Source organism: Cricetulus griseus (genome assembly GCF_003668045.3).
Source record: "Cricetulus griseus strain 17A/GY chromosome 1 unlocalized genomic scaffold, alternate assembly CriGri-PICRH-1.0 chr1_0, whole genome shotgun sequence".
NCBI lineage: Eukaryota > Metazoa > Chordata > Mammalia > Rodentia > Cricetidae > Cricetulus > Cricetulus griseus.
Window position 1 is genome coordinate 250,371,230 of NW_023276806.1, and position 24,892 is coordinate 250,396,121.

The window sequence follows — 24,892 nt, forward strand, 5'->3', positions numbered from 1 at the left end:
CAGAAGTTTAGGACAGGTGTTGGACCTACCCATTATGTTAACTGTTAACACTCAGAACAAATCATCCTATAAACTTGTTGAATGCAATGCCTAAATCAAATGGCAGGCCACTCTGGAAAATCCCACCCAGGGGTCTGCAGGCAGACTGAATTGGTCCCTGACGACCCAGGGACCCTGACTCTGCTGAGATCACTGGGCTATTCCAGTCCCGACAGAGTGCAGAGGCAGTGCGGAGTGCAGAGAGTGCAGAGGTGAGCTGCTTTGGCCCCTGACTTGGGCCCAACTTCTGCCTTCCCACTCTGGGAACTCCTGGCCAAGGATCTGCAGTCAGGATGACTTGAACCCTGAGGACCAAGCAACCCAGAGTCTGTTGACATCTCTGCTCCAGTCCTGCACTCAACCACCTGGAGAGTGAGTGCATCAGACCTGCCTGCACCCAACTTGAGACCCATCAGAGTATCGGAGCCAATTGCACTCACCTGAAGAGAACACTGGACCTATACACACCAGGAAAGGAAGTGACACCACCTGTACCCACTGGAAGAAGAGATGGGAAGATGACAATACAAGAACACATCCAACTACAGGAAAACCAATATGACACCACCAGAGTCTAGGGACTCTATACCAGCAAGACATGAGCATCCCAATACAGAAGAAAGCAACTGTAAAAACAACTTCATGCAGATGATTGAGACCCTAAGAGAGGAAAGGAGAAAATCCTTCAGAGAAATGGTAGAAAAGATGAAACAAAAGATGCAAGAAATCAAGGAAAGCCAAAAAAGCCAAGAGAATGCAATTGAACAACTGAAGGAAACAGCTCAGGACCTGAAAACTGAAATAGAGACAATAAAGAAAACACAAACTGAGGGAATGGTGGAAGTGGAAAAGCTGAGTAAACAATCAGGAACCACAGATGCAAGCATAACCAACAAAATACAAGAGATGGAAGACAGAATCTCAGACGCTGAAGATAAACTAGAGGAAATAAATTAATCAAAGAAAATTAAGCAAAGAAAATATTAAGTCCAACAAATCCTTAACACAAAATGTCCAGGAAATATGGGACACCATGAAAAGACCAAACCTAAGTATAATAGGCATAGAAGAAGGTGAAGAAACCCAACTCAAAGGTGCAGAAAACATATTCAATGAAATCGTAGAAGAAAACTTTCCTAACCTAAAGAAAGACATGCCAATGAAAGTACAAGGAGCCTACAGAATGCCAAATAGAGTGGACAACAAAAGAAACTCCCTTTATCACATAATAAATAAAACACAAAATGTACAGAATAAAGAAAGAATATTAAGAGCAGCAAGGGAAAAAGGCCAAGTATCATATAAAGGCAAACCTATCCGAATTATACTGGACTTCTCCATGGAAACTCTGAAAGCCAGAAGGAACTAGATAGATATTCTACCAACTCTGAGAGAACACGGATGCCAGCCCAGACTACTATATCCAGAAAAGTTTTCAATCACTATAAATGGAGAAAATAAGATATTCCATGACAAAACCAGATTTAAACAATACATAGCCACTAATCCAGCCCTACAGAAAGTACGGGAAGGAAAACTCCAATCTAAGCAAGTTAACTATACTCACAAAAACATAGGTAGTAGATAATACAATTTTACTAAAAGCCAAAAGAAAAAGCAGGGTAAATACACACACAATACCATCACCAACAAAAAATCAAAAACAAATCAGAATAAGCATTCAATCGGCCTTAATTTCCCTTAATATTAATGGTCTTAACTTGCCTATAAGAAGATACAGGCAAACAGATTGGATATGAAGACAGAATCCATCCTTCTGCTGCATCCGAGAAACATACCTTGAATTCAAAGACAGACATTACCTCAGAGTAAAGGGTTGGGATAAGATATTTCATTCAAATGGACACAAGAAACGAGCTGGGGTAGCTATCCTAGTATCTAACAAGTTAGATTTCAAACTAAAATCAATCAAAAGAGATAAAGAAGGTTATTTCATATTCATCACAGGAAAAATCCATCAGGAAGAAGTCTCAATTCTAAACATCTGTGCCCCTTATTCAAAGGCACCAACATTCATAAAAGAAACATTATTAAAACTCAAATCACAAATAAGACCTCACACAATTATAGTGGGAGACTTCAACATCCCACTCTCACCACTGGACAGGACCACCAGACAGAAACATAACAAAGTGACAAAGGAAATAACAGAAGTTATGACCCAATGAGGATTAACAGACATCTATAAAACTTTCCATCCAAACACAAAAGAATATACCTTCTTTTCAGCATCACATGGAACCATTTAAAAAATTGACCACATACATGGCAACATAGCAAACCTCAAGAGGTACAAAAAAATTGGGATAATCCCCTGTGTCTTATCAGACCACCATGCTTTAAAGTTAGAAATCAAAAACAAAATAAATTGCAGAAAACATACGAACTGAAGGAAATTGAACAACACACAATCCCACCATTCCAGGGTCAAGGAAGAAATAAAGAAAGAAATGAAAGACTTCCTAGAATTCAATGAAAATGTAGACACAACATACCCAAACTTATGGGAAACTTTGAAAGCAGTACTAAGAGGAAAGTTCATAGCTCTAAGTGCTCACATGAAGAAACTAGAGAATAGTCACACCTGAGAGTTGACATCACAGCTGAAAGCTCTAACAAATGGAAGTAAATTCACCACAGAGGAGTAGACGCCAGGAAATAATCAAACTGAGGGCAGAAATCAATAAAGACGAATCAAAGAAAACGATTCAAAGAATCAATGTAACATGGAGTTGGTTCTTCGAGAAAATCAACAAGATAGGCAAACCGTTATCCAAACTAACCAAAAGGCAGAGAGAGAACATGCAAATTAACAAAATCAGAAATGAAAAGGGGGACATAACAACAGAACTGAGGAAACCCAGAGAATCTTCAGGTCATACTTTGAAAACCTGTACACCACAAAATTGGAAAATTTAAAGTAAATGGACAATTTTCTGGACAGATATCACTTACCAAAATTGAATCAAGAACAGATAAGCAACTTAAAGAGACATATAACCTTTAAGGAAATAGAAGCAGTCATCAAAAGTATCCCAACCAAAAAAAGCCCAGGGCCAGATGGCTTCAGTGCAAAATTCTACCACAAATTCAAAGAAGAGCTAATACCAATACTCCTCAAAATGTTCCACACAATAGAAGCAGAAGGGACATTGCCAAACTCTTCTTACATGTCTCTAATAACCTTGATACTAAAGCCATACAAAGACACAACTAAGAAAGAGAACTACAGACCAATATCCCTGATGAACATTGAGGCAAAATTCTCAATAAAATACTGGCAAATCGAATCCAAGAACACATCAGGGAAATCATCCACCATTATCGAGTAGGCTTCATTCCAGAGATGCAAGGATGGTCCAACATACGAAAATCCATCAATGTAATCCACCATATTACTAAGGAAAGAAAAAAAAACACATGATCATCTCACTAGATGCGGAAAAATCCTTTTACAAAATCCAACAACCCTTCATGATAAAGGTCATGGAGAAATCAGGGATAAGAGGCACATAGCTCAACATAATAAGAGCAATATACAGTAAGCCAACAGCCAACATCAAATTAAGTGGAGAGAAACTCAATCCAATTCCTCTAAAATTGGGGACAAGAGAAGGCTGTCCACTCTCTCCATATCTCTTCAATATTGTCCCTGAAGTTGTAGCTAGTGCAATAAGAAAACAAAAGGAGATAAAGGGAATTCAAATTGAAAAGGAAGAAGTCAAACTCTCACTATTTGAAGATGATATGACAGTCACATGAGTGACCCTGAAAACTCTACGAGGGAACTCCTACAGCTGATAAACTCCTTCAGAAATGTGTCAGGATACAAGATTATCTCAAAAAAATTTGTAGCCCTACTATATACCGATGACACATTGGTAGAGAAAGAAATCAGAGAAACATCACCCTTTACAATTGCCACAAACATAACATACCTCCAGTTAACACTAGCCAAAAAAGTGGAAGACCTGTACTGCAAGAATTTTGAGTCTCTAAAGAAAGAAATTAAAGAAGATACCAGAAAATGGAAAGATCTCCCATGCTCTTGGAGAGGTGGGATCAACATAGTAAAAATGGCAATCTTGCCAAAAGCAATCTAGAGATTCAATGCAATCCCCATCAAAATCCCAACACAATTCTTCACAGACCGTAAAAGAGCATTTCTCAACTTTATATGGAGAAACAAAAGACCGAGGATAGCCAAAACAACCCTGTACAATAAAGGAACTTCTGGAGGCATCACCATCCTTGACTTCAAGCTCTATTACAGAGCTATAGTCCTGAAAACACCTTGGTATTGGCACACAAATAGACAGGTAGACCAAGGGAATAGAGTTGAAAACCCTGATATTAACCCACACACCTATGACCACTTCATTTTTGACAAACAATCCAAATTTATATGACAGAACAAAGAGAACATCTTCAACAAATGGTGCTGGAATAACTGGTTGCAGACATGTACAAGACTGCAGAGAGACCCAAACCTATCGCCTTGCACAAAACTTAAGTCCAAATGGATCAAAGATCTCAACATAAATCCAGCTACACTGAACCTATTAGAAGACAAAGTGGGAAATACCCTTGAATTAATTGGTCCAGGAGCCTGCTTCCTGAACATTACACCAGTCGCACAAACACTGAGATCAACTATTCATAAATGGGACCTCCTGAAACTGAGAAGCTCCTGTGAGGCAAAGGACACTGTCAGCAAGATAAAACGGCCACCCAAAGACTCGGAAAAGCTATTCACTAACCCCACATCTGACAGAGGGCTGATTTCCAAAATATGCAAAGAACTCAAGAAGCTATTCTCAAAAACACCAAACAAACCAATTAAAAAGTGGGGTACAGAACTAAATAGACAATTCTTAATAGAGGAATCTAAAATGGCTGAAAGACACATAAGAATGTGTTCAACATCCTTAGCCATCAGGGAAACGCAAATCAAAACAACTCTGAGATACCATCTTACTCCTGTCAGAATGGCAAAACACCAATGACAGTTTATGCTGGAGAGGATTTGGAGAAAGGGGAACACTTCTTCACTGCTGGTGGGAGTGCCAGCTTGTACATTCATTTTGGAAATCAGTATGGCATCTCCTCAAGAAAACGGGAATCAGTCTACCACAAGATCCAGCAATTCCACTCTTAGGCATATACCCAAAAGAAGCACATTCATACACCAAGGACATCTGTTCAACGATGTTCATAGCAGCACTATTTGTAATAGCAGAAACTGGAAGCAGCCTAGATGCCCCTCAACCAAAGAATGGATAGAGAAATTGTGGTACATTTACACAATGGAGTACTACTCAGCAGAAAAAAACAATGGAATCTTGAAATTTGCAGGAAATGGATGGAACTAGAAGAAACCATTCTGAGCGAAGTAACCCATCACAAAAAGACAAACATGGCATGTATATGCGGATTTTAGACATAGAGCAAAGGATTACCAGCCTACAATCCACACTCTGAGAAGTGAGTAAACAAGGAGGAACCTAAGAGAGTCATACATGGTCCCCTGGAGAAGTGGAAAGGGTCAAAATCCCCTGAGCAAATTGGGAGCATGTGAAGAGGGGGGAGGGAGCTAGGAGAATCAGAAGGGGAGAAGAGGAGGGATGCAGAGGACATGAGGGAGCAGAAAGTTTGAGTCAGGGGAAGAATAGAAAATAACAAGAATGGAGATACCATAATAGAGGGAGACATTTTATGTTTACAGAGAAATCAGGCACTAGGGAAATGTCTGGAGATCTACAAAGATGACACCAGCTAACATCTAAGCAACAGAGGAGAGGCTACCTTAAATGCCCTCCCCTGATAATGAGATTGATGACTGACTTATGTGCCACCCAATAGCCCTCTTCCAGCAGCTGGTGGAAGTAGAAGCAGACGACGACAACTAATCAAGGAACTGAACTGGAACCCAGTTGCAGAGAAGGACTAATGAAGAGCAAATTGATGCAGACCAGGCTGTTGAAACCCACAGAAACAGCTGACCTGATCATCGGAGAACTCTTGCTCCCCAGTCTGGTAGCTGGAATACCAGCATGGGACTGATCCAGACCCCGGGAACATGGGTTTCAGTGAGGAAACCTTGGAAATCTACAGGTCCTCCTGTAGAAGTTCAGTACTTATCCCTAACATAGGTGTGTACTTTAGGAGCCCATTCGATATAGAGCAATACTCCCTGAGCCAAGACACATGGGGGTTGGCTTAGGTGCTATCCCAAAGTATATGATAGACTCTGATGACACCCTATGGAAGGACTCACCCTCCCTAAGGAGCAGAAAGGATATGTGATAGGTAGGGTTTTAGTGGGGGGGGGGATAGGGGAGGACAGGAGGGAGAAGGGAACTTGGATTGTTATGTAAAACAATCCTGTTTCTAATTCAAATAAAAAAATTAACAAAGATCAAATGGCAACACTCTGTAATTACCTTCTTAATAACTTTCCTATGCAAAATGATGTTCCTTGGCTTCTTTCATAAAATTAGCTGTCATAATTCTCTTAAAATGACAGGTATAGCAGACAGCATTTATTGACAGTGACTATATGCTAGCTACAATGCTAATGACTTGGCATGGCATTACTTTTCATTTTTTTCACTTTTGCATGTGTGTGAATGCATGCATGTACATGTATGTGAGTGTGCCTGCACCAATGACAACTTTGTTTATTGATCCTCTATACCACATCTTGCTTTTATATTAATATCTAAATGCAGGATCTCCACATATGCACAGAAAGCACTGAACTAGCTCCCAATGTGCTTCACATATGTTTGTATGTTTGATAACTTAATAATGGTAACCTCAAAGAGACTTGTTGCCATTTGGCAGACATAGGAAGGAAAGCAAAGTTAATGGTTTCTTCATGTTTGCTAGTTATTCTATATTAAAGAACCTCAGCTTATAAAGGAACCCTCTGACCTATTCTGCTGTAGCAGGAAGCACAAGCTGTAGTGGTAGCATAAATAGTCTAAGGATCCACTTTACTATATCCAACATACTCATTTGTACAGAGAACCAAGCATGTAATGGACACCTAAAAATGTTATTTTCAGATGAATGAGCTAGCCCATAATGATCAGTCTGCTTGTTCTCTCCATCTTAGGCAGAAAAGTTTTCCACACAGTCTTTCCTTGTAATCTTTCTAGTATTTAAGACTATAGAGAGATTTATAGACAAGTTTGGGAGTCTAGGTTCCTGAGTCACCAAATTACCCTGAGTATTGATCCATTCCACCTTGCCAAGAGTTGTATCCCCAAAAGGAGTCATAGTAGAGGATAAATCAACAAATACAGAACTTACAGGTAGATCTTTTTCCTCATTTGATAAAATAAGTTGGACTTGGGTGCTCCTTAGTCTAATAAAAAGCAGCCATAGGTACCTCAAAGTCATCTAAATAATGGATTCATACATATGAAAATATGAACTTAAATACAGCACCTGAATCATTTCACAACCAGTTTCTGTTATAATGATCCAAAAAGTACAGAATCTTCATTCTAAAAATAGACACCTTATAAAAATTGGCATTGACCACACTTAAAGATGAACTTGGATTTGTTTAGAAACAAAACACCAAAGCACTTTAGCTGCTAGTATCTATCTAACTTGCCAAGGATAAAAGGAGAGTAATTGGATAATTGACAATGATTAGAAAGAGATTTGTCCTTTAGCCAGCAAACCCATTCTATATGTCAGCCACAAAAGTAAAAAATAGTGTGTTCTTTATCCAGATTTTATTATGTGCTGAATTCTTTGATTTATGGTAATGGGGGGAGGATAAAACTTACCACTACACTACCAGAAAGTAATTACACAGTAAAAATAAAATAACAGGTAGAAACATCCTGATTATTTAACATGCAGACAAATCTCAGCTGGGAACTGTTTTAGTAAGTTCACAAATGATACAAGTAATTTTGGAAGAAGGGTAAGTCCTTGTCCTAACATATTTACAGATGTAATAAGCACACCTCCTTTCTAATCACATCACAAGAACTGTTTTGAAAGGAAATATAATCTCTGAAGAGATTACTTTTACTTATCTCAGTAAAAATAGTGACTCTATGATAAGCCATGTTCTTAACAAAACCTCCAGCTACATCCTCAAACTAGCTAACATTGGGTGGCTCTAGCAGGTGGTAGATGGACACTAGCCTTTAATAAGAGTATGCACCCATGTGTTCTTAAGAAGCACAGTTTTGAATTTGTGTTTCCATGAGAATCATATATCATGGGATGTAGAGAAAGACTTTTTACTTATTTAGTAGGGTTCTTAATTTATAGACAAGTGAATTGTTGTCCAGACACCTGAACTAAATTATTGAAAAGTTAAGAGTTGGTTAGGGAGGGCAGAAGAGATTTACATATGTGTGCCCCATGCATTCTCACCTTTGCCTGGACAAGATCCAGCTTACAATCTTCCTGTTACAGTGAGCCCTAACACCAGGGTCAAGGTTGGAGCTAAAACTAGTACACTTCAGGTTGTTGGCTCCCTCTTTCTTAAAAAGTAAACAGCTCTGCAAATTTGTTGGAAGAAAAACAAGAGCTAGATTGCATGTCTGTAGCACAACTGATACTGTAGAAGTGTAATGAAAAGCATTCCTCATCTAATGTGATTTTGAGAGAGATAGTGTGAGGAAGCTGAATTTCCCCATCTGGAGATTCTCAGATGACAAAACTTACAAATTAATATGAATGTACAGATCTGGAGACTGAAGGAAATCAGGCCAAGCCTCAGATAGATTCAGTTGCTGACCATAAGATGGACTGAAAACAAAGACAACATCAAATCCTGCAACTCACTGCAATCCATTAGGACAACACCAGAGCACCCAAGGGAGGCAAAGGGTGTCAGGAAAGTCAGACCTTGATTCCCCCACCTGTCTTTTCCTTTCTCCCTCTTTCTCCAGTTGGAGGTCTTTTTTTTTTTTTTTCTAAATCTAGGACACCTTTGCTTCTACTCTACAGTTTTATTTATGTCCTTCACTGAATTCAGAACCATAGCAAGATATTTAAAACATGCTTTGAAAAGGAAGAAAAGAAAGCCCTTCTGAGAAGAAAATCAACATAACACAACAGTTGCTTTGTGGAATAAGGTCAATTTGTCTTTTTCAGAACCTGATAGGGAATTAGCTTTCTTCACGATCCCACGATCGTGAAGATCCCTCACGATCTCCAGCTTGTATTTCAGGGATGCCCTGTAAAGTTTTGTACATGATCTGTGGTGAGAGTGTGATGTTTAGGACAGATGGCACAGGACTCTCAAGCACAAGCTGCCTCGGGAGCTGGACATGCATACTGGGCATACTGAGCACTTCTCTCCTAGAAGTCTCCCATGGTTTAGCCCTCTGCAAAGGGCTGAGATTGTTTCAAAAGTTCAAAATTGATTTTTTATGGAGAAAATAAGTGAAGAAATTCCAGCTGAGAGATAGATTCTTTGATTAAATGTCAAAAACAAAAGTAAAAACAACAGCCCTTCAATAGTTGGTACTTTGGAAATTCTACAGAGTGCGAAAAAGATGGCTGCTTCAGTGTAAAAGAATATCCACTTCTTGAGAATTTTTATTTTTTGTAAATTTCCATGGATTTTAAAATGTGTTCCTGTGCTTGGCATTGCATATTCATTCGTGCTAAATAATGTAACACTTGAAAGAGAAATCTCAAACTTTTACGGATTGTGGAACTACTAAATGCTATAGATATTTCTAAATAATCCTGTCTTCTGTGCCATCACTGATCCTGTGGGTATGACACATCTTGTTGGTGGCTCAATTTCCTAATGGAGAAAGAAAGGTTCATCTTCTTCATCAGAAGACCTGCTCATGTATAAATGATTGATTTCTTGTGGTTCAACAACTTAGTGAAGGGCCTTGGAGCAGTTTCCCAGGATTTACTGCTACTAGCTCTGGAAAATGACAAGGTATGGTTGTATATTTATCCCAACACTTCTGTACCCTTGTTGGACATTTTGAACAGCTTAGATGTTTTTCAGGTTTTTTTACCTTAAAGGTGAACCTGATAAATTTTGATTACAATGCAAGGTTCTTGAAAGAGACTATTGTCATTTATATTTTAAACTGAAAAAAAAAGAATTCAGTAAGGAGAGCATTTATAAAACTGTGCAGGGAAAAAGGATTGGCAGGAGTGGGAGGGCATGGAAAGGCAGAGGAGTATTGAAAATGCACTGAAAGTACATTATATATACACATGTAATAAACATTAACAAAGAAATGTCTAGAATAACTATATTCACAAATACCTTTCCCTTCCCTAGAATCTACACAACATTCCCTTTGTGGAAATGAGAGTGGAAGACTTTGCAGAAGCCCTTACCGACTTCCCACTTGAGAAGGCTGTTGTCCTCCCTCTCCATTTTGCCAATGACATACCAGATACATGCCATCCAGTGTGCAAGGAGAGCAAACATGGACATGAGCAGGGTGAGGACTATTGTGCTGTGCTGAGAATAACGGTCCAGTTTCTGCAGGAGGCGCAAAAGACGTAGCAGCCGGACAGTCTTCAAAAGATGCACAAGGGATACCTGTGTTGGGGACAGAGAAGCATGGCTTGGCACAGAAGCTATACTCAAGGCACAGTGTTTTATTTAACCCACACCCAAGTTTCTGAAATTAAGAATGATGGTAGTTTCCCCCTGTGGCCATACTGATGAGTGTTTCTGCTTCCCAGATACTATATCAAAAGGTGAAAAGACAAAGTATGGTAGACTAAAAGTTACATATGCTAATTTAATTTTTCCTGCAAACATTGACTTTATTAATTATAATCGACTCTTTTTTATCTGATTGTATATGGTTTTGTACATAACACTGTCTAACTAAGACACACTGCGTATAATCTGTCTCTGTCACCTTGGACATTTTCTGTCAATTCTATTTTCCCTCTACAGAGAATAGATTTGTGTTGTAAGTAATCTGTACATAATAAAAGTAATTTTAATTAAAATTTTGGTGCTCATTTTCTGACGCTGGGTTTTCATTAAAACCATGCTGACCTGGAAAGTTACTGAGCTAAAAACTTGAGTACCAGTGGCACCTTCATTGTCATTTGCTAAACTGCCTGGCTTCTACCACCATCAAGGAACAGAGAAAAAAATTCAATGAGGCATTCAGACTTGAAGCTGTCTCTGGAGTTTCACAAAGGAGGGGGCACCTGTGTGTAGGCAGAAGAGAAGGCAAGGGAAGGGAGGAGAAGGGAAAGAGGGGAGGGGGAAGGTGAATGAAGAATGGGAAGAATGAAAGGAGGAGGGAAAGTAAAAAAGGTTTAAGAAAAGATTGTATTGTATTTAAAAGTGGAATAATTCACAAAATTAGGAATAACTACAATTTTGTTGAATATCTGTTCATACATTGAGAATTGAATGCCTTATATCTTAATGACTGATCCATTCATTCTTTTTTGTGCATTCATTCATATATCAATTATTTGCTCAAGTCTTTCAAGAATTAGCAATTTCGCATTCCGGCCCACACAGAATGCGGAGAGTCCAGAGGTGAGCTTATTCGGACCCTAACTTGGGCCCAACTTCCGCCTGCCTGCCCTGGCAAATCCCGCCCTGGGAAAGAATCGGTCCCTGAGGACCCTGGGATCCTGTCTCTGCTGAGATCTCTGGGCCATTCCGGCCCCCACAGAGTGCAGAGAGTCCAGAAGTGAGCTGATTCGGCCCCTAACTTGGGCCCAACTTCCATCTGCCCACCCTGGCAAATCTTCCCCAGGAATCTTTGACAGGACAACTCGAACCCTGAGGACCAAGTAACCCAGAGTCTGCTGACATCTCTGAGCCAGTGCTGCTCTCACCCACCTGGAGAGCGAGTGCCTCAGACCTGCCTGCACCCAACTTGAAACCCATCAATTGCACACACCTGAAGAGAACACCAGACCCATACACACCAGAAAAGAAAGTGACACCAACTGTACCCACTGGAACAAGAGACGGGAAGACAACAATATAAGACCACATCCAACAACAGGAAAACCAATATGATACCACCAGAGCCTAAGGACTCTACACCAGCAAGACATGAACATCCAAAACAAAATCAGAAATGAAAAGGGGGACATAACAACGGACACTGAAGAAATCCAGAGAATCTTCAGGTCATACTTTGAAAACCTGTACACCACAAAATTGGAAAATTTAAAGTAAATGGACAATTTTCTGGACAGATATCACTTACAAAAATTGAATGAAGAACAGATAAGCAACTTAAACAGACCTATAACCTCTAAGGAAATAGAATCAGTCATCAAAAGTCTCCCAACCAAAAAAAGCTTGGGGCCAGATGGATTCACCGCAGAATTCTACCACAAATTCAAAGAAGTGCTAATACCAATACTCCTCAAATTGTTCTACAAAATAGAAGCAGAGGGACACTGCCAAACTCTTTTTACAAGGCTACAATAACCTTAATACCCAAGCCATACAAAGACACAACTAAGAAAGAGAACTACAGACCAATATCCCTCATGAACATTGATGCAAAAAATTCTCAATAAAATCCTAGCAAATCGAATAAAAGATCATATCAGAGAAATCATCCACCATTATCAAGTAGGCTTCATCCCAGGGATGCAAGGATGGTTCAACATACGAAAATCTATCAATGTAATCCACCATATTAACAGACTGAGAAAAAAAAAAACACATGATCATCTCACTAGATGCCTAAAAAGCCTTGACAAAATCCAACACCCCTTCATGATAAAGGTCTTGGAGAAATCAGGGATAACAGGAACATAACTCAACATAATAAAAGCAATATACAGCAAGCCAACAGCCAACATCAAATTAAATGGAGAGAAACTCGATCCAATTCCTCTAAAATTGGGGACAAGACAAGGCTGTCCACTCTCTCCATACCTCTTCAATATTGTCCTTGAAGTCCTAGCTAGAGCAATAAGACAACAAAAGGAGATCAAGGGAATACAAATCGGAAAGGAAGAAGTCAAACTCTCACTATTTGCAGAAGATATGATAGTCTACAATAGTGACCCGAAAAACAATACCAGGGAACTCCTACAGCTGATAAACACCTTCAGCAAGGTAGCAGGATAGAAAATTAACTGAAAAAAATCAGTAGCCCTACTATACACTGATGACACATTGGTGGAGAAAGAAATCAGAGAAACATCACCCTTTACAATTGCCACAAACAACATAAAGTACCTTGGGGTAACACTAACCAAAAATGTGAAAGACCTGTACCATAAGAATTTTGAGTCTCTAAAGAAAGAAATTAAAGAAGATACCAGAAAATGGAAAGATCTCCCATGCTCTTGGATAGGTAGGATCAACATAGTAAAAATGGCAATCTTGCCAAAAGCAATCTACAGATTCAATGCAATCCCTATCAAAATCCCAACACAATTCTTCACAGACCTCGAAAGAACAATTCTCAACTTTATATGCAGAAACAAAAGACGCAAGATAGCCAGAACATCCCTATACAATAAAGGAACTTCTGGAGACATCACCATCCCTGACTTCAAGCTCTATTACAGAGCTATAGTCCTGAAAACAGCTTGGTATTGGCACAAAAATAGACAGGTAGACCAAGGGAATAGAATTGAAAACCCTGATATTACCCCACACACCTATGAACACCTGATTTTTGACAAACAATCCAAATATATACGCTGGAACAAAGAGAACATCTCCAACAAATGGTGCTGGCATAACTGGTTGCAGACATGTACAAGACTGCAGTTAGACCCAAGCCTATCGCCTTGCACAAAACTTAAGTCAAAATGGATCAAATATTCAACATAAATCCATCTACACTGCAACTATTAGAAGACAAATTGGGAAATACCCTTGAATCAATCGGTACAGGAGATTGCTTCCTGAACATTACACCAGTAGCACAGGCACCGAGGTCAACAATTGATAAATGGGACCACCTGAAACTGAGAAGCTTCTGTAAGGCAAAGGATACAGTCAGCAAGACAAAACAGCAGCCCACAGACTGGGAAAAGATATTCACCAACCCCACATCTGACAGAGGGCTGATCTCAAAAATATACAAAGAACTCAAGAAGCTATTCTCAAAAACACCAAACAATCCAATTAAAAAGTGGGGTACAGAACTAAATAGATAATTCTCAATAGAGGAATCTAAAATGGCTGAAAGACACATAAGAAAGTATTCAACATCCTTAGTCATCAGGGAAATGCAAATCAAAACAATTCTGAGATACCATCTTACTCCTGTCAGAATGGCTAAAATAAAAAATACCAATGACATTTTATGCTGGAAAGAGGAACACTCCTCCACTGCTGGTGGGAGTGCCACCTTGTACAGCCACTGTGGAAATCAGTATGGAGACTCCTCAAGAAAATAGGAATGAGTCTACCACAAGATCCAGCAATTCCACTCCTAGGCATATACCCAAGAGAAGCACATTCATATAACAAGGACATCTGTTCAACCATGTTCATAGCAGCATTATTTGTAATAGCCAGAAACTGTTAGCACCCTAGATGCCCCTCAACCAAAGAATGGATAGAGAAAATGTGGTACATTAACACAATGGAGTACTACTCAGCAGAAAAAAATAATGGAATCTTGAAATTTGCAGGAAAATGGATGGAACTCGAAGATACCATTCTGAGCGAGGTAACCCAATCACAAAAAGACAAACATGATATGTACTCATATGTGGACCTGCTTTATGATACATAGTAGTGACCATGCTTTATCAGAGCTGTTTTAAATGATGTTGCTCAGAATGGTTTCCTCCCATGACTGAGAAGCTAATTTAAAAAAAAAAATTGGTGCCAAGTACCACAAGAGTAACAGAACTGCGCTGTTTTCTGGGATTTAGTTTTTTATTTTTTTTGTTGTTGTTTGTTTGTTTGTTTATTTGTTTTTTTGTTTTTTAAATGGAGTGTGCTGGATGTCTCTACAATTTTGTTCAAATGACTGCAGAACCTGGAAAAGCTGTTGCTGCTATTGATGCATAACATATTGTCATTATTGCTCTCTCTGTCTGTCTGTCTGTCTCTCTCTTTCTCTCTCTCTCTCTCTCTCTCTATATATATATATATATATATATATATATATATATGTGTGTGTGTGTGTGTGTGTGTGTGTGTGTGTGTGTGTGTATAATATGTGACGAATCCAAGGTGTTTCAGAGTGCTCACCTGTGCATGCAAATTTGATTTCATCTTTAGTAAGTAGTAAAGTTTTGTACTTGCCAAAAAAAAAGTGACACACTGGAAGACAAATGTCACACAATTTCAATTTTATATGTAACCTAGAAATGATGAACTTATGTGAACAGAGAGCAGAATTGTGGCTATTAGGCTTCAATGTGGGTCTTTTAACAATGGGGAAACGATTGGTTTAAGGATATAAAACTGCAGTTGGACAAGAGGCATGGACTCTGTGAAGTCTTGAGGTCTACTGAGAGCATGATAAATATGGTTGATAACAATATGCTATATTTTAAAAGTTGTGAGATAGTATACTTTAAGTGTTCTCAAAACAAAAATGATGAATATGTGTGATATAACATGTTAATTGGTTTAATTTAGCCATGCCATTGTGAACATACTGTATTGTGTATCATAATTGTGCATGACTTTATTTATGAGCTAAATAAATGAATGAAAAAAAAGAATTAGCAATTTCTGCATGTTTTCTTAGAGATAAGGGAAGATGGGTAACAGTCGATGACTGTTCTTTATAATACCTTCTAATAATTTTCCCAGCAACATATATTAATTTATAGTTTGTTTCTAAGATTTGGGGGACTGTTAATCTGAGAATCCCATTGATGTAACAAATCATGTCCCCAAAAATTCATTGCTATGTTAGCAATATATGGCTTTAATTTTCCTTTCTGTCCTCTATGTCCTATACATTCGACCCATCTCATGCTCTGTTTTCCTGAGATAAAGTTGCAATCCCTAAAAGCTGAACATTTACCTCCTGAAGAGGCCAACTTGGATGCCAAGATTCTGGTGAAACTATTGTTACATTCACACCTGTGTCTACTAAATCTTCAATGACAATTCCATTTATTTGTATTTTTAATTTCAGTATTTGCTCATTTGTAGAAGTTTGCCAAAATATCTGCTTTATGGTTTTTCCTGAATTTTTCTGTCTTCTAAAGCTGTTCTATCATCCAGAGCAGTATGGTTTCTTACAATAGGTATTAGGTTTTCTAATTGCTCTAGGAAGGAGTTTCCTCCAAAATGACAGGAAATGACTATTTGGCATGGGAGCCTGTGAGAGGCCCCTCAAGGAGTTTCCCAAAGGCAAATTGTTAACTTGGGTGTCCCTTGTTGACTTACATTCATTTGTCCAATGCCTGCCTTTGCCGCACCTTCTGCATAACCTAGAAGGGACAGGTGCTCTGTTTTAATTATGTTTAGAAAAGTATTGCTTCTAGGAACATCCTGTTTACAGCCCCTTTTAAGGTGGCCTTGTTTGACACAATTGAAACAGTTGACATTTTGATTTTTTTAAAACCTCTGGAAATCACCTCTCCCATCCATGATCATGAGATTTAATACTGATTGTATCTTGGATCCATTCCTCCGTAGATAACCCTCTGGAGAAAGGTCTCTCTTTCCGTAATGTGAACCCCTGAGATGTAACTGAGGTCACCAGGCTCAGAAGCAAGCACCTTTACCTGATGAGCGCCTAGGAACCTGGCTGCTATTGTGCTCTTTTATTTCTTCTTGATACTCTTTATGGACAAGTTTAGCTTTCTTTCTCCCATCAGTCAGAGTCAAGATAGAATACATGATCACATGCTAGGATTTTATAATGTCTACATTGTCATTTAGAGAAATATTATGAATAGAGTTTATTTGATAGATAACTGAATTTGATAGGTGAAATTTTTAAGTGAAGTGAATGAACATAGTGATAAACTCCCAGTGGGGGATATCGTCTTTATATGGTATTGAAGCATATGCCTCATTTTCTGTGGCCTCAGTGGGGGTGGGGAAGAATGTGAATCTTTCCTTATGTGCCATTTTCATAAGCAGGGCTTGCCAACTCAGGTTCAGAATAACATATCCAGGTGATATGCTGGGTCATTTCAAACAAAGAAACAGAAACATTGCTAAACTTGTTCACAACAGTGTGTACAGCTTTCTGCTGTGAATGAGGAGTCAAGAGTTTGATGAATGGGTGAGGATGGCTATCCTGAATTTGTCATGAATAACAATTGTTGACAGGTGTATCTATCCACACTAGTAGCACTTTCCACTTTTACCAACTGGACATGTCTGTCTTCCAGGCCGTCAGCTGGGGGAACAGAAGTATATGTGAGAGAGGGGTGGGAATAAAAGATCTTTTCTGATGCCAGAAAATCTTTTTAAGCTGCTCAGGAGCTGTAGAAGTTTTGTGCCCATTTTGTGAAGTTTTCTTTGTTCCTCAAATGACAAATGATCCATACCTTTGCCTTTCCACTTTGTCATTCTTAGTTTTGTCTCTCACAGAACCTTTCACTGTAAGATGCACTGTAGATTTCAATAGGTGGATATACGAATGTACTGGAAACATTTGCTAAGGGCAACTAGGAGCAGGCAGAGCTGAAGCCCACAGAGCACTTTCAATGTCCATGCTGCATTTTGAGTTCCTTCTATGGAAATGTATTCACTGGACACATTTAAAATCTGGTAGAAGTAGCCTTATTTTAGTTTCCATGTCTAAGAACATTTCTTACAAGTTGTTCTCATCACATGTTTTCTTGGAAAGGGAGCAAAATATCTTGAATAAGCTTTTCTGTTCAAACAGAACATTTTATAATTATTAACTTGTTAAAGATAGCAGATTTGTGCTGCTTTTTCAATGACCAGGCCTGTGGAAAGCAGCAACAATGTTTCTGGTAAAAGTTCCTTCTCCCTCTTGTTATTTTTCCTGACTTATAGCATTTCCCAAAGCATTTATCCAAGATTCCCAAGACACTGAGCAAAAAGGGGAGGGATCAGTGAAACTGTCACCAAATACAAGAATCTTACCTGTTAATTTAGACAACAATAGTGTCAATTGTATAGAATACACTGAATGTCTCTTGTATGTATTTATCATTCTATATTACATATACATATTTAAAATTATCTTATTTCAGTACCCAGAGAAAACTAGACCATAAAAATTCTATTAATATTTAATAGCAAAGCAGCAAATTAATTTAAAACCAAACTGTGTTAAACAGAATTTATTTTGACCATTTGGCCAGGGAATTCAAAATACTTTCATAAACATTTTTTAACTTATATACTACTTTTAGATTATTTTTCAGTTTTTCAAAATCCTTGTTTTAAGTCACTGTATTTTCATTATGGTACTTATCTAGACAAATTCAATCTCCAAAAGTGCTTTGGAAATCACAGTGTCATGTTGACTCATAAACTTTTCTTTCTTGGTAGCTTTCCTACTAACGAAATAACACTTAAGCTCTCAACTCAAAGCAAAACAACAAAAAAAGACAAATGATACTCTTATGACACAGACAATTAACAGATAGGCAAATATGTAAGTTTGCACTAAGCAGTTGGGATAGAAGTTGTAGTTTCATCTTGAAGTCAATGATGTTTGCATTTGAAATTCTGATCAGTTTGGTACTCTTGGAAACCAAGTCATTAAATTCTTCAAAAAATATGATTTATATGAGGGGTATCAACTGGCAAAGGAATTTGTTTAACTTGAACTAAAGTTAACTATGTTTGTTTTTACAGGCTAAAATTGGTTACTACAGCAAATCCATGTGCCAAATCAAAATTGGTCTACATCTCTCTGGTTATAAAGAAGTACTTGACGGGTTTTAAAAATGTTCATCAGTGAAGGTAAAAATAGTTACTACTGCAATTGGAGCACTTTCTTCCTTGTGAGGAGACATGGTGATAAGCTGAAAGAAGAGGGGATACAAGTATGAATTTTATGTTGAGGCTGCGCCATTTAATTTGGTAAATTCCCTTATTCTAACTCTAGCATTCCTCTTTCTTTGATCAGTCTTCAGTTAGCTTTGATGATGAATAACAAAATAATAGAGACAGTTAAAGAAAAGTTTTTCAATTTCCCACCACATGCTCCAGCTGATTTCCTTTTAGGAATCTACAGTGATGCTTCTATCCCCAGAGGTGGTTTGGTATTAAAGGATTTGTTTAGTAAGTCAAAATTTAAGATAAATTCAGGTTTTCTTTCTGCATATGCTATATCTAGTCCTGAGTATTGAAGGAAGATATTAGAAGTAATTCACCTCCTCAAGTGGAGAATCTGGCCTGTGAGCCACTGGATGTCTCAGAATACTTACTACAGAGGACATGAACCCTAGGGAGCACAGACTGTCAATGATATTTAACACCAAACATAAGAAAATCAAGCGCAGCACTTAAAGGCCACATGGAAGATGTCTCTACTCACCACTGTGACATTGAAAGCATACAGGAGGTCAAAGGGCAGGGCAGCAATCAAATCAATGATGAACCAGGTGGTGACGTAGTGGATGCAAATAGATCTCGCTTCAAAGATAACTTGGCCAGACTTGCTGACATAAGTTGTTCGGAAATTTAGAATAATATCTGCTTGGGAAAAACAATAATTAAGAAAAATTGAGGGAAAAGAAAGAGTAAAAATAATGAAAAGGAGAATAAAGGAAGAGAGGAATCTAGGAAGGCAGTTAGGGAAGAAGGAATAAGATATGTATATATAATTATACAAAATCAATCAAAAAGTAAATTTAAGCTATTTCAGCTTAGAGTCCTCATGGATTCAATGTAAACTAAGAGGAAAATATGGAAGAAGGGCAAAGGACACTTGGGACACTGTCCAAATAACTGAACAATTACAGCCATCAGAACAGTGATGACATTACAAAGTGCCCAACATGCAATGTTCTAGAGCTTGTCTGGAGATTGCTCCATCCCCATGGTAGAGATAGAAACAAATTCATCAATATCATTGTAGCCAACAGCTGTCAGGTGTGTAACACTACTTAATTCCATATACAAAGTTTAGAAAATCACTGTGTACAAGAAATTCACCCTTTGCTTGAAGTCACATCTCTTACCAATTACAGCAGATATTAATTTGGATCTATAGCTTAATATTTCCCATTCTGTTCTTGTATTTTATGCAATCATTTTAAACTTTTCCTATATAATTCTTTTGTTATGTGGTTATTGAGTTTTTTACTATACACAATACCCTCATAGTCAAAGAACAAACCCACAACCAAGCATGCTTTCTTAAGTTTGAAGGCCTCTGTGAAAGTGAGTATTTCTCAGGCTGATATCTTACTTTCATTTAGATGTATGTTTTCTTTAAGACAAAATACATGCAGATCACAGGGAATTCAGGGTGGCTACACACATAAGTGGATGCCACGTATAGGCAGCTGACTCTAACCTAAAGACATTACTCCATGAGCTTTATTTTGGGGTAATACATTGGTTCAACTCCTCACAAACCAAATCAGGATACATGGGGAAATCAGTATATCAGTTAACAAAACTAGGAATTGAAGCAATTACAAAATAGTGAAAGCTCCAAGTTACAGAATGGGTGAACCAGCATATGCTGTGGCTAATTTTTTGTTCTGTTTGTTTTTCGAGACAAAGTTTATCTGTATTGTTTTGGAGCCTGTCCTGGAACTCTCTCTGTACACTAGGCTGGCCTCAAACTCACAGAGATCTGCCTGCCTCTGCCTCCCAAGTGCTGGGATTAAAGGCATGTGCCACCAATGCCAGGCTCTGTGGCTAATTTAAACTATTAAAAATAAGAACAGACTTCTGTGAGATGAAAGATGTGTTGACACCATGATCATAATGTTGGCTGTTAAAAACTAACCATTGGTTAAGCCCCAGCAAAGCAACAACAACAAAAGGAACAAGAAGGTGCAAAGTTTTGTTAGGGGATTAGACGTGGAGATATAGGTGGATATGATCATATTTCATATTATTTATGAGATTATTCACCAATAGAGAAAATATTTAAAACTGTTAAAAACAAAAACAAAATTTAAAAAACTTATGGTTATGCTCATTATTAATTTGAATTTCATTTTGATCTTCATTTTGTGCTCACCCTTCTGTAATAGACTAAGCATCCATGCCCTGACCACCCTCCTGAACACAGATATTTGCCAGTAGAATTTGTGTACATAGCAAAATGCGTCCATTGTCAGGCTACACTTGCAAGCTGAAGGGGGCTTTGCTGAGGGGCCTACCCAGGCAAGCCCTCTGAAGAGTCTTTCCTTCAGCTGGTGACAGGGGATTAAAATATAATGAGTAAAAAATAACAAGCATATCATGGAGCTAACCATGTAGCAGGGCCAATTGGTGGCCTCTAGGTGCTATGTGAAACCCAAGACTGATGTTTGCTAAGTATGTGTCTATTAGAGAGGATCCACAATGGTGGGTTAGAAACAAGTAGCACTTCCAGTTTTCTATGTCTCAGAAGCAAACACCACAGCACATCTCCTCAGTGGGGTGTGAAACTGTGGGGGAGACAAGCAGAAGAAAGCACGACCTAAAAACTGATGAAGAATGGAAGGACCATTTGAAGGGAGCATCCTTGTTTCTCAAGTAAAAACTGTTTAAAAGGCAGCTGGTACAATGTGTTGCTTTGGGCAAAGTCCCTGCTTTTTCTCTTGGAATCCATAGCAAATATTTCTACACCACCAGAATATACCCACTGTGTGATAAGTCATGGTGAAGCAAGCTAGAAAATGCAGGCAGGTGATTCCAGTTGGAATCAAGAAATGAGGCTCATTATTAACAGGAAGGGTTAGCGGGCCCCAACGAGGATCAGTGAACTGAGCAGAAGTGCATGATCCACACAATTGACTTAACCTTGTGAACCAGAGCTGCTTAAGTGGAATGGCATGGAAGTGGTGGTGCCTCCTCAATGCAGCTCAGTCTGCAGTTTGATCCTCTCTGTGGAATGTCTGAGATCTAGATGGAAAGAGGAGCTACCAGTGCATTGACTCAATCTTTCCTCCAGAATCTTACTCTGAAGTAACTTTGGTTCCAAGCTACCATGCAGTAGTGGCCAGGAATGCAAAGCTATTCCATCCAGCTCTGGTCCTAAACAATTCTCACTGATGCAAAGTGAGCATCATGTAAAACAGAAAAGAGGGAATACCGTTAACCTCCACCTTCTCCAAGGGCTGCAGAACTGAGCAGAGAAGGAAAAAGTATAAAACCTGGCAAGGGAGGTTTCAGTCATACACGGCATGGCCACCCCCACCCCGGCAAGGCAGCACATGGCCTCTCATCCCCCTCCTCTTTATTGTCCTATTTTCTAAGTTTATTCACACACACACACACACACACACACACACACACACACACACACACACACACACACACACACACGCACAGAGTACCATTTTGGTTCTATTAGTGACTTTCTTGTTTGTTGCCCTTCCCTCCCATTCTCTTCCTCTAATTGTTGCTTTCTTTTATTCTCTCTATATACATCCTTTTTCCGTTTCAACAAAATTATGGCCTTCACTTCATATCTTTCCTTTGCTTATTGCCTTTCTACTTTTTGAATATTCTTTTGTTTTTTTCTATTTATTATTTTCTTTTATGCCAAGATATTACAACCTAATCTCAAATTCTACTACAGAGCCACAGTGACAAAGTTGAGTGGCACTGGAACAAAGCAGACATGGAATAGAATAGGCTACTCAGAAATAAACACACCAATGTTCAGTAAACTGATTCTCAGTATAGAACAAAAACATACATTGAGAGGGAAAAAACAAAGCAAAACCTCTTCAACAAATAGTGCTGGGAAAGTAGATATTCACATGTAGAAGACTAAAGCTAACTAGATTTGAATGTTATTCACCCCGAACAAAAGTCATTTAAAAAGAAAAAAGTTTGAGCAGGAGAGGGAAGAGGAATGAGAGATGGGATGGTGGGCAGATAAAATAATTAGATATCATAATGTATGTGTATGGAACTTTCAAAGAATAAAAAATAGAAAACTGCATCAAAGTCCATAATATAAAAACTGAATCATTAAGGGAATATATTCAAGGGCTGGGGAGATGGCTCAGCAGTTAAGAGCACTGGCTTTTAACTTCCAGAGGGCTGAGGTTCAATACCCAGCACCTACATGTCAGCTCACAACTAAGTGTAATTCCAGGATGCAACACCTCACACAGACACACATGCAGGCAAAATACTAATGCTCATAAAATAAAGCAGATACATTATTTTAAAAGTTATAAAAGAGGAAGGAAGGAAGGATGAGAGGGAGGAAGGGATGAAGGAAGGAGGAAGGAAGGAGGGAGGAAGGATGGGTGGAAGGAAGAAAGGATGGAAGAAGGAAGGAAGAAGGAAGGAGGAGGGAAGGAGGGAGGGATGGAGGAGGGAAGGAAATGTGAGCTTGAGAATTGAAACCACACAGATACAAATTCTCCCAATGACCATACAGGTTTAGGGAAGAAATGTGAGGTTCAGAAAAGAGCACACACCAAGTTGCAATGCTGCAACTTGCTCTTGAGCCATGCAAATCTATGTGCAGTGAACATGCTGCTAAGCTATGCCTGGTTTCCTGTGTTACACAGACAGTGAGACAGTCAACAAACACTGTTTTACATCTGTGGCTACTTGCTAGGCAGCAAAAACAATGCACAAATTTCCCATGTCATTTGTTGCTCATCAAGGGTAAGATGACATGATAGAGGACTTATACTATGTTTGTAATTATAAAAACATATATGTACTCAGTAGTGCACAATGCTGTTTTAATTCTTGAGAATCATGATCTCATTGACTCTTCGAAACAATACCAAGACATACACAGTTTCATCATTCCCCTATGCAAGTAGGGAAACCGAGTGATAAAAGAGATGAAGTAATTTGCCCAGAATCACACAGATGACAACAGTACACACACACTTAAATTTTGCAGGTAACTAACATAGGAGTAGTTGAACTCCACACCTCTGAGTTCCAATTCAGAACTTTGGGTTTTGTGCCTTGGTGGAGACCAGTCACATTAACAGTCTGGAATCATTGTCTCAGTGACCCTCAATACACAAATTATAATTGTAGCCTATGGTAAGGTAGCATACAAAACTGTTATTATTAAACATCACATTTCATTAAAAATAAATATATCTGGACACTTGCATTGCCAACACTTAGAACATGAAAGGGTGATGCTGACAGAAAAGAATGCTCACACAAGATTGAAGTGCCCGGGTGGTTTCTACCACAGGGTAAGATGTGGTGGTGACCCAGGATCACTACACCACCATGCCTGGACACAGTGGCCAGAGAGAGAATGCCACCAGACACTTGAGTGATGTGAACTTTGTATACCTCCTCTTCAATGTTATAAGCTCACAGATTTTTGCAGCATTGAGCAGTTTAATACATGTATACGTGACACACTTAATGTGTGTCAATTGAAAAGGGATAAATATTAAATTGAAGAAATGAACCTACAAAGATGGTTCAGTGGGTAATGATACTCGATGCCAAGGCTGATGAACTAAGTTTGATTTCTGGAAATAACATGATAGAAGGAGAGAACTGATTTCATCAAATTGTCCTAGAACTTCCACACATGCCATAGCACACACAAGCACAAATACTAACAAAATGGACATGTGCATACAAGAAAAAGTTCAAGATACAAAACAATTGCAGTGATAATTTCTTGCATGGTTACTAACTCAGTACCATATCTCTCACAAATTTCACGGAAAGCCTTCTGTGTTTTCTACATAATGGCATACCTCCCTAAATGTCAAAAACAAACAGAAATCCTGAATAAAGGGAACATTTACTTAATTGACACAGCACCCCTTT

General features: G+C 38.6%; 1 protein-coding gene across 1 annotated transcript in view; it reads right to left on the reverse strand.

Moving 5' to 3' along the window:
* Positions 1 to 24,892, reverse strand: part of Kcnh8 (potassium voltage-gated channel subfamily H member 8) — a 373,434-nt gene that overhangs the window by 134,513 nt on the left and 214,029 nt on the right. Inside the window, exons 6-7 of the mRNA XM_027394572.2 lie at positions 19,482 to 19,639; positions 10,411 to 10,618 (exon numbers count right to left, since the gene is read on the reverse strand). Coding sequence (XP_027250373.1) covers positions 10,411 to 10,618; positions 19,482 to 19,639 — 366 coding nt within the window. The remainder of the gene's footprint in view (positions 1 to 10,410; positions 10,619 to 19,481; positions 19,640 to 24,892) is intronic.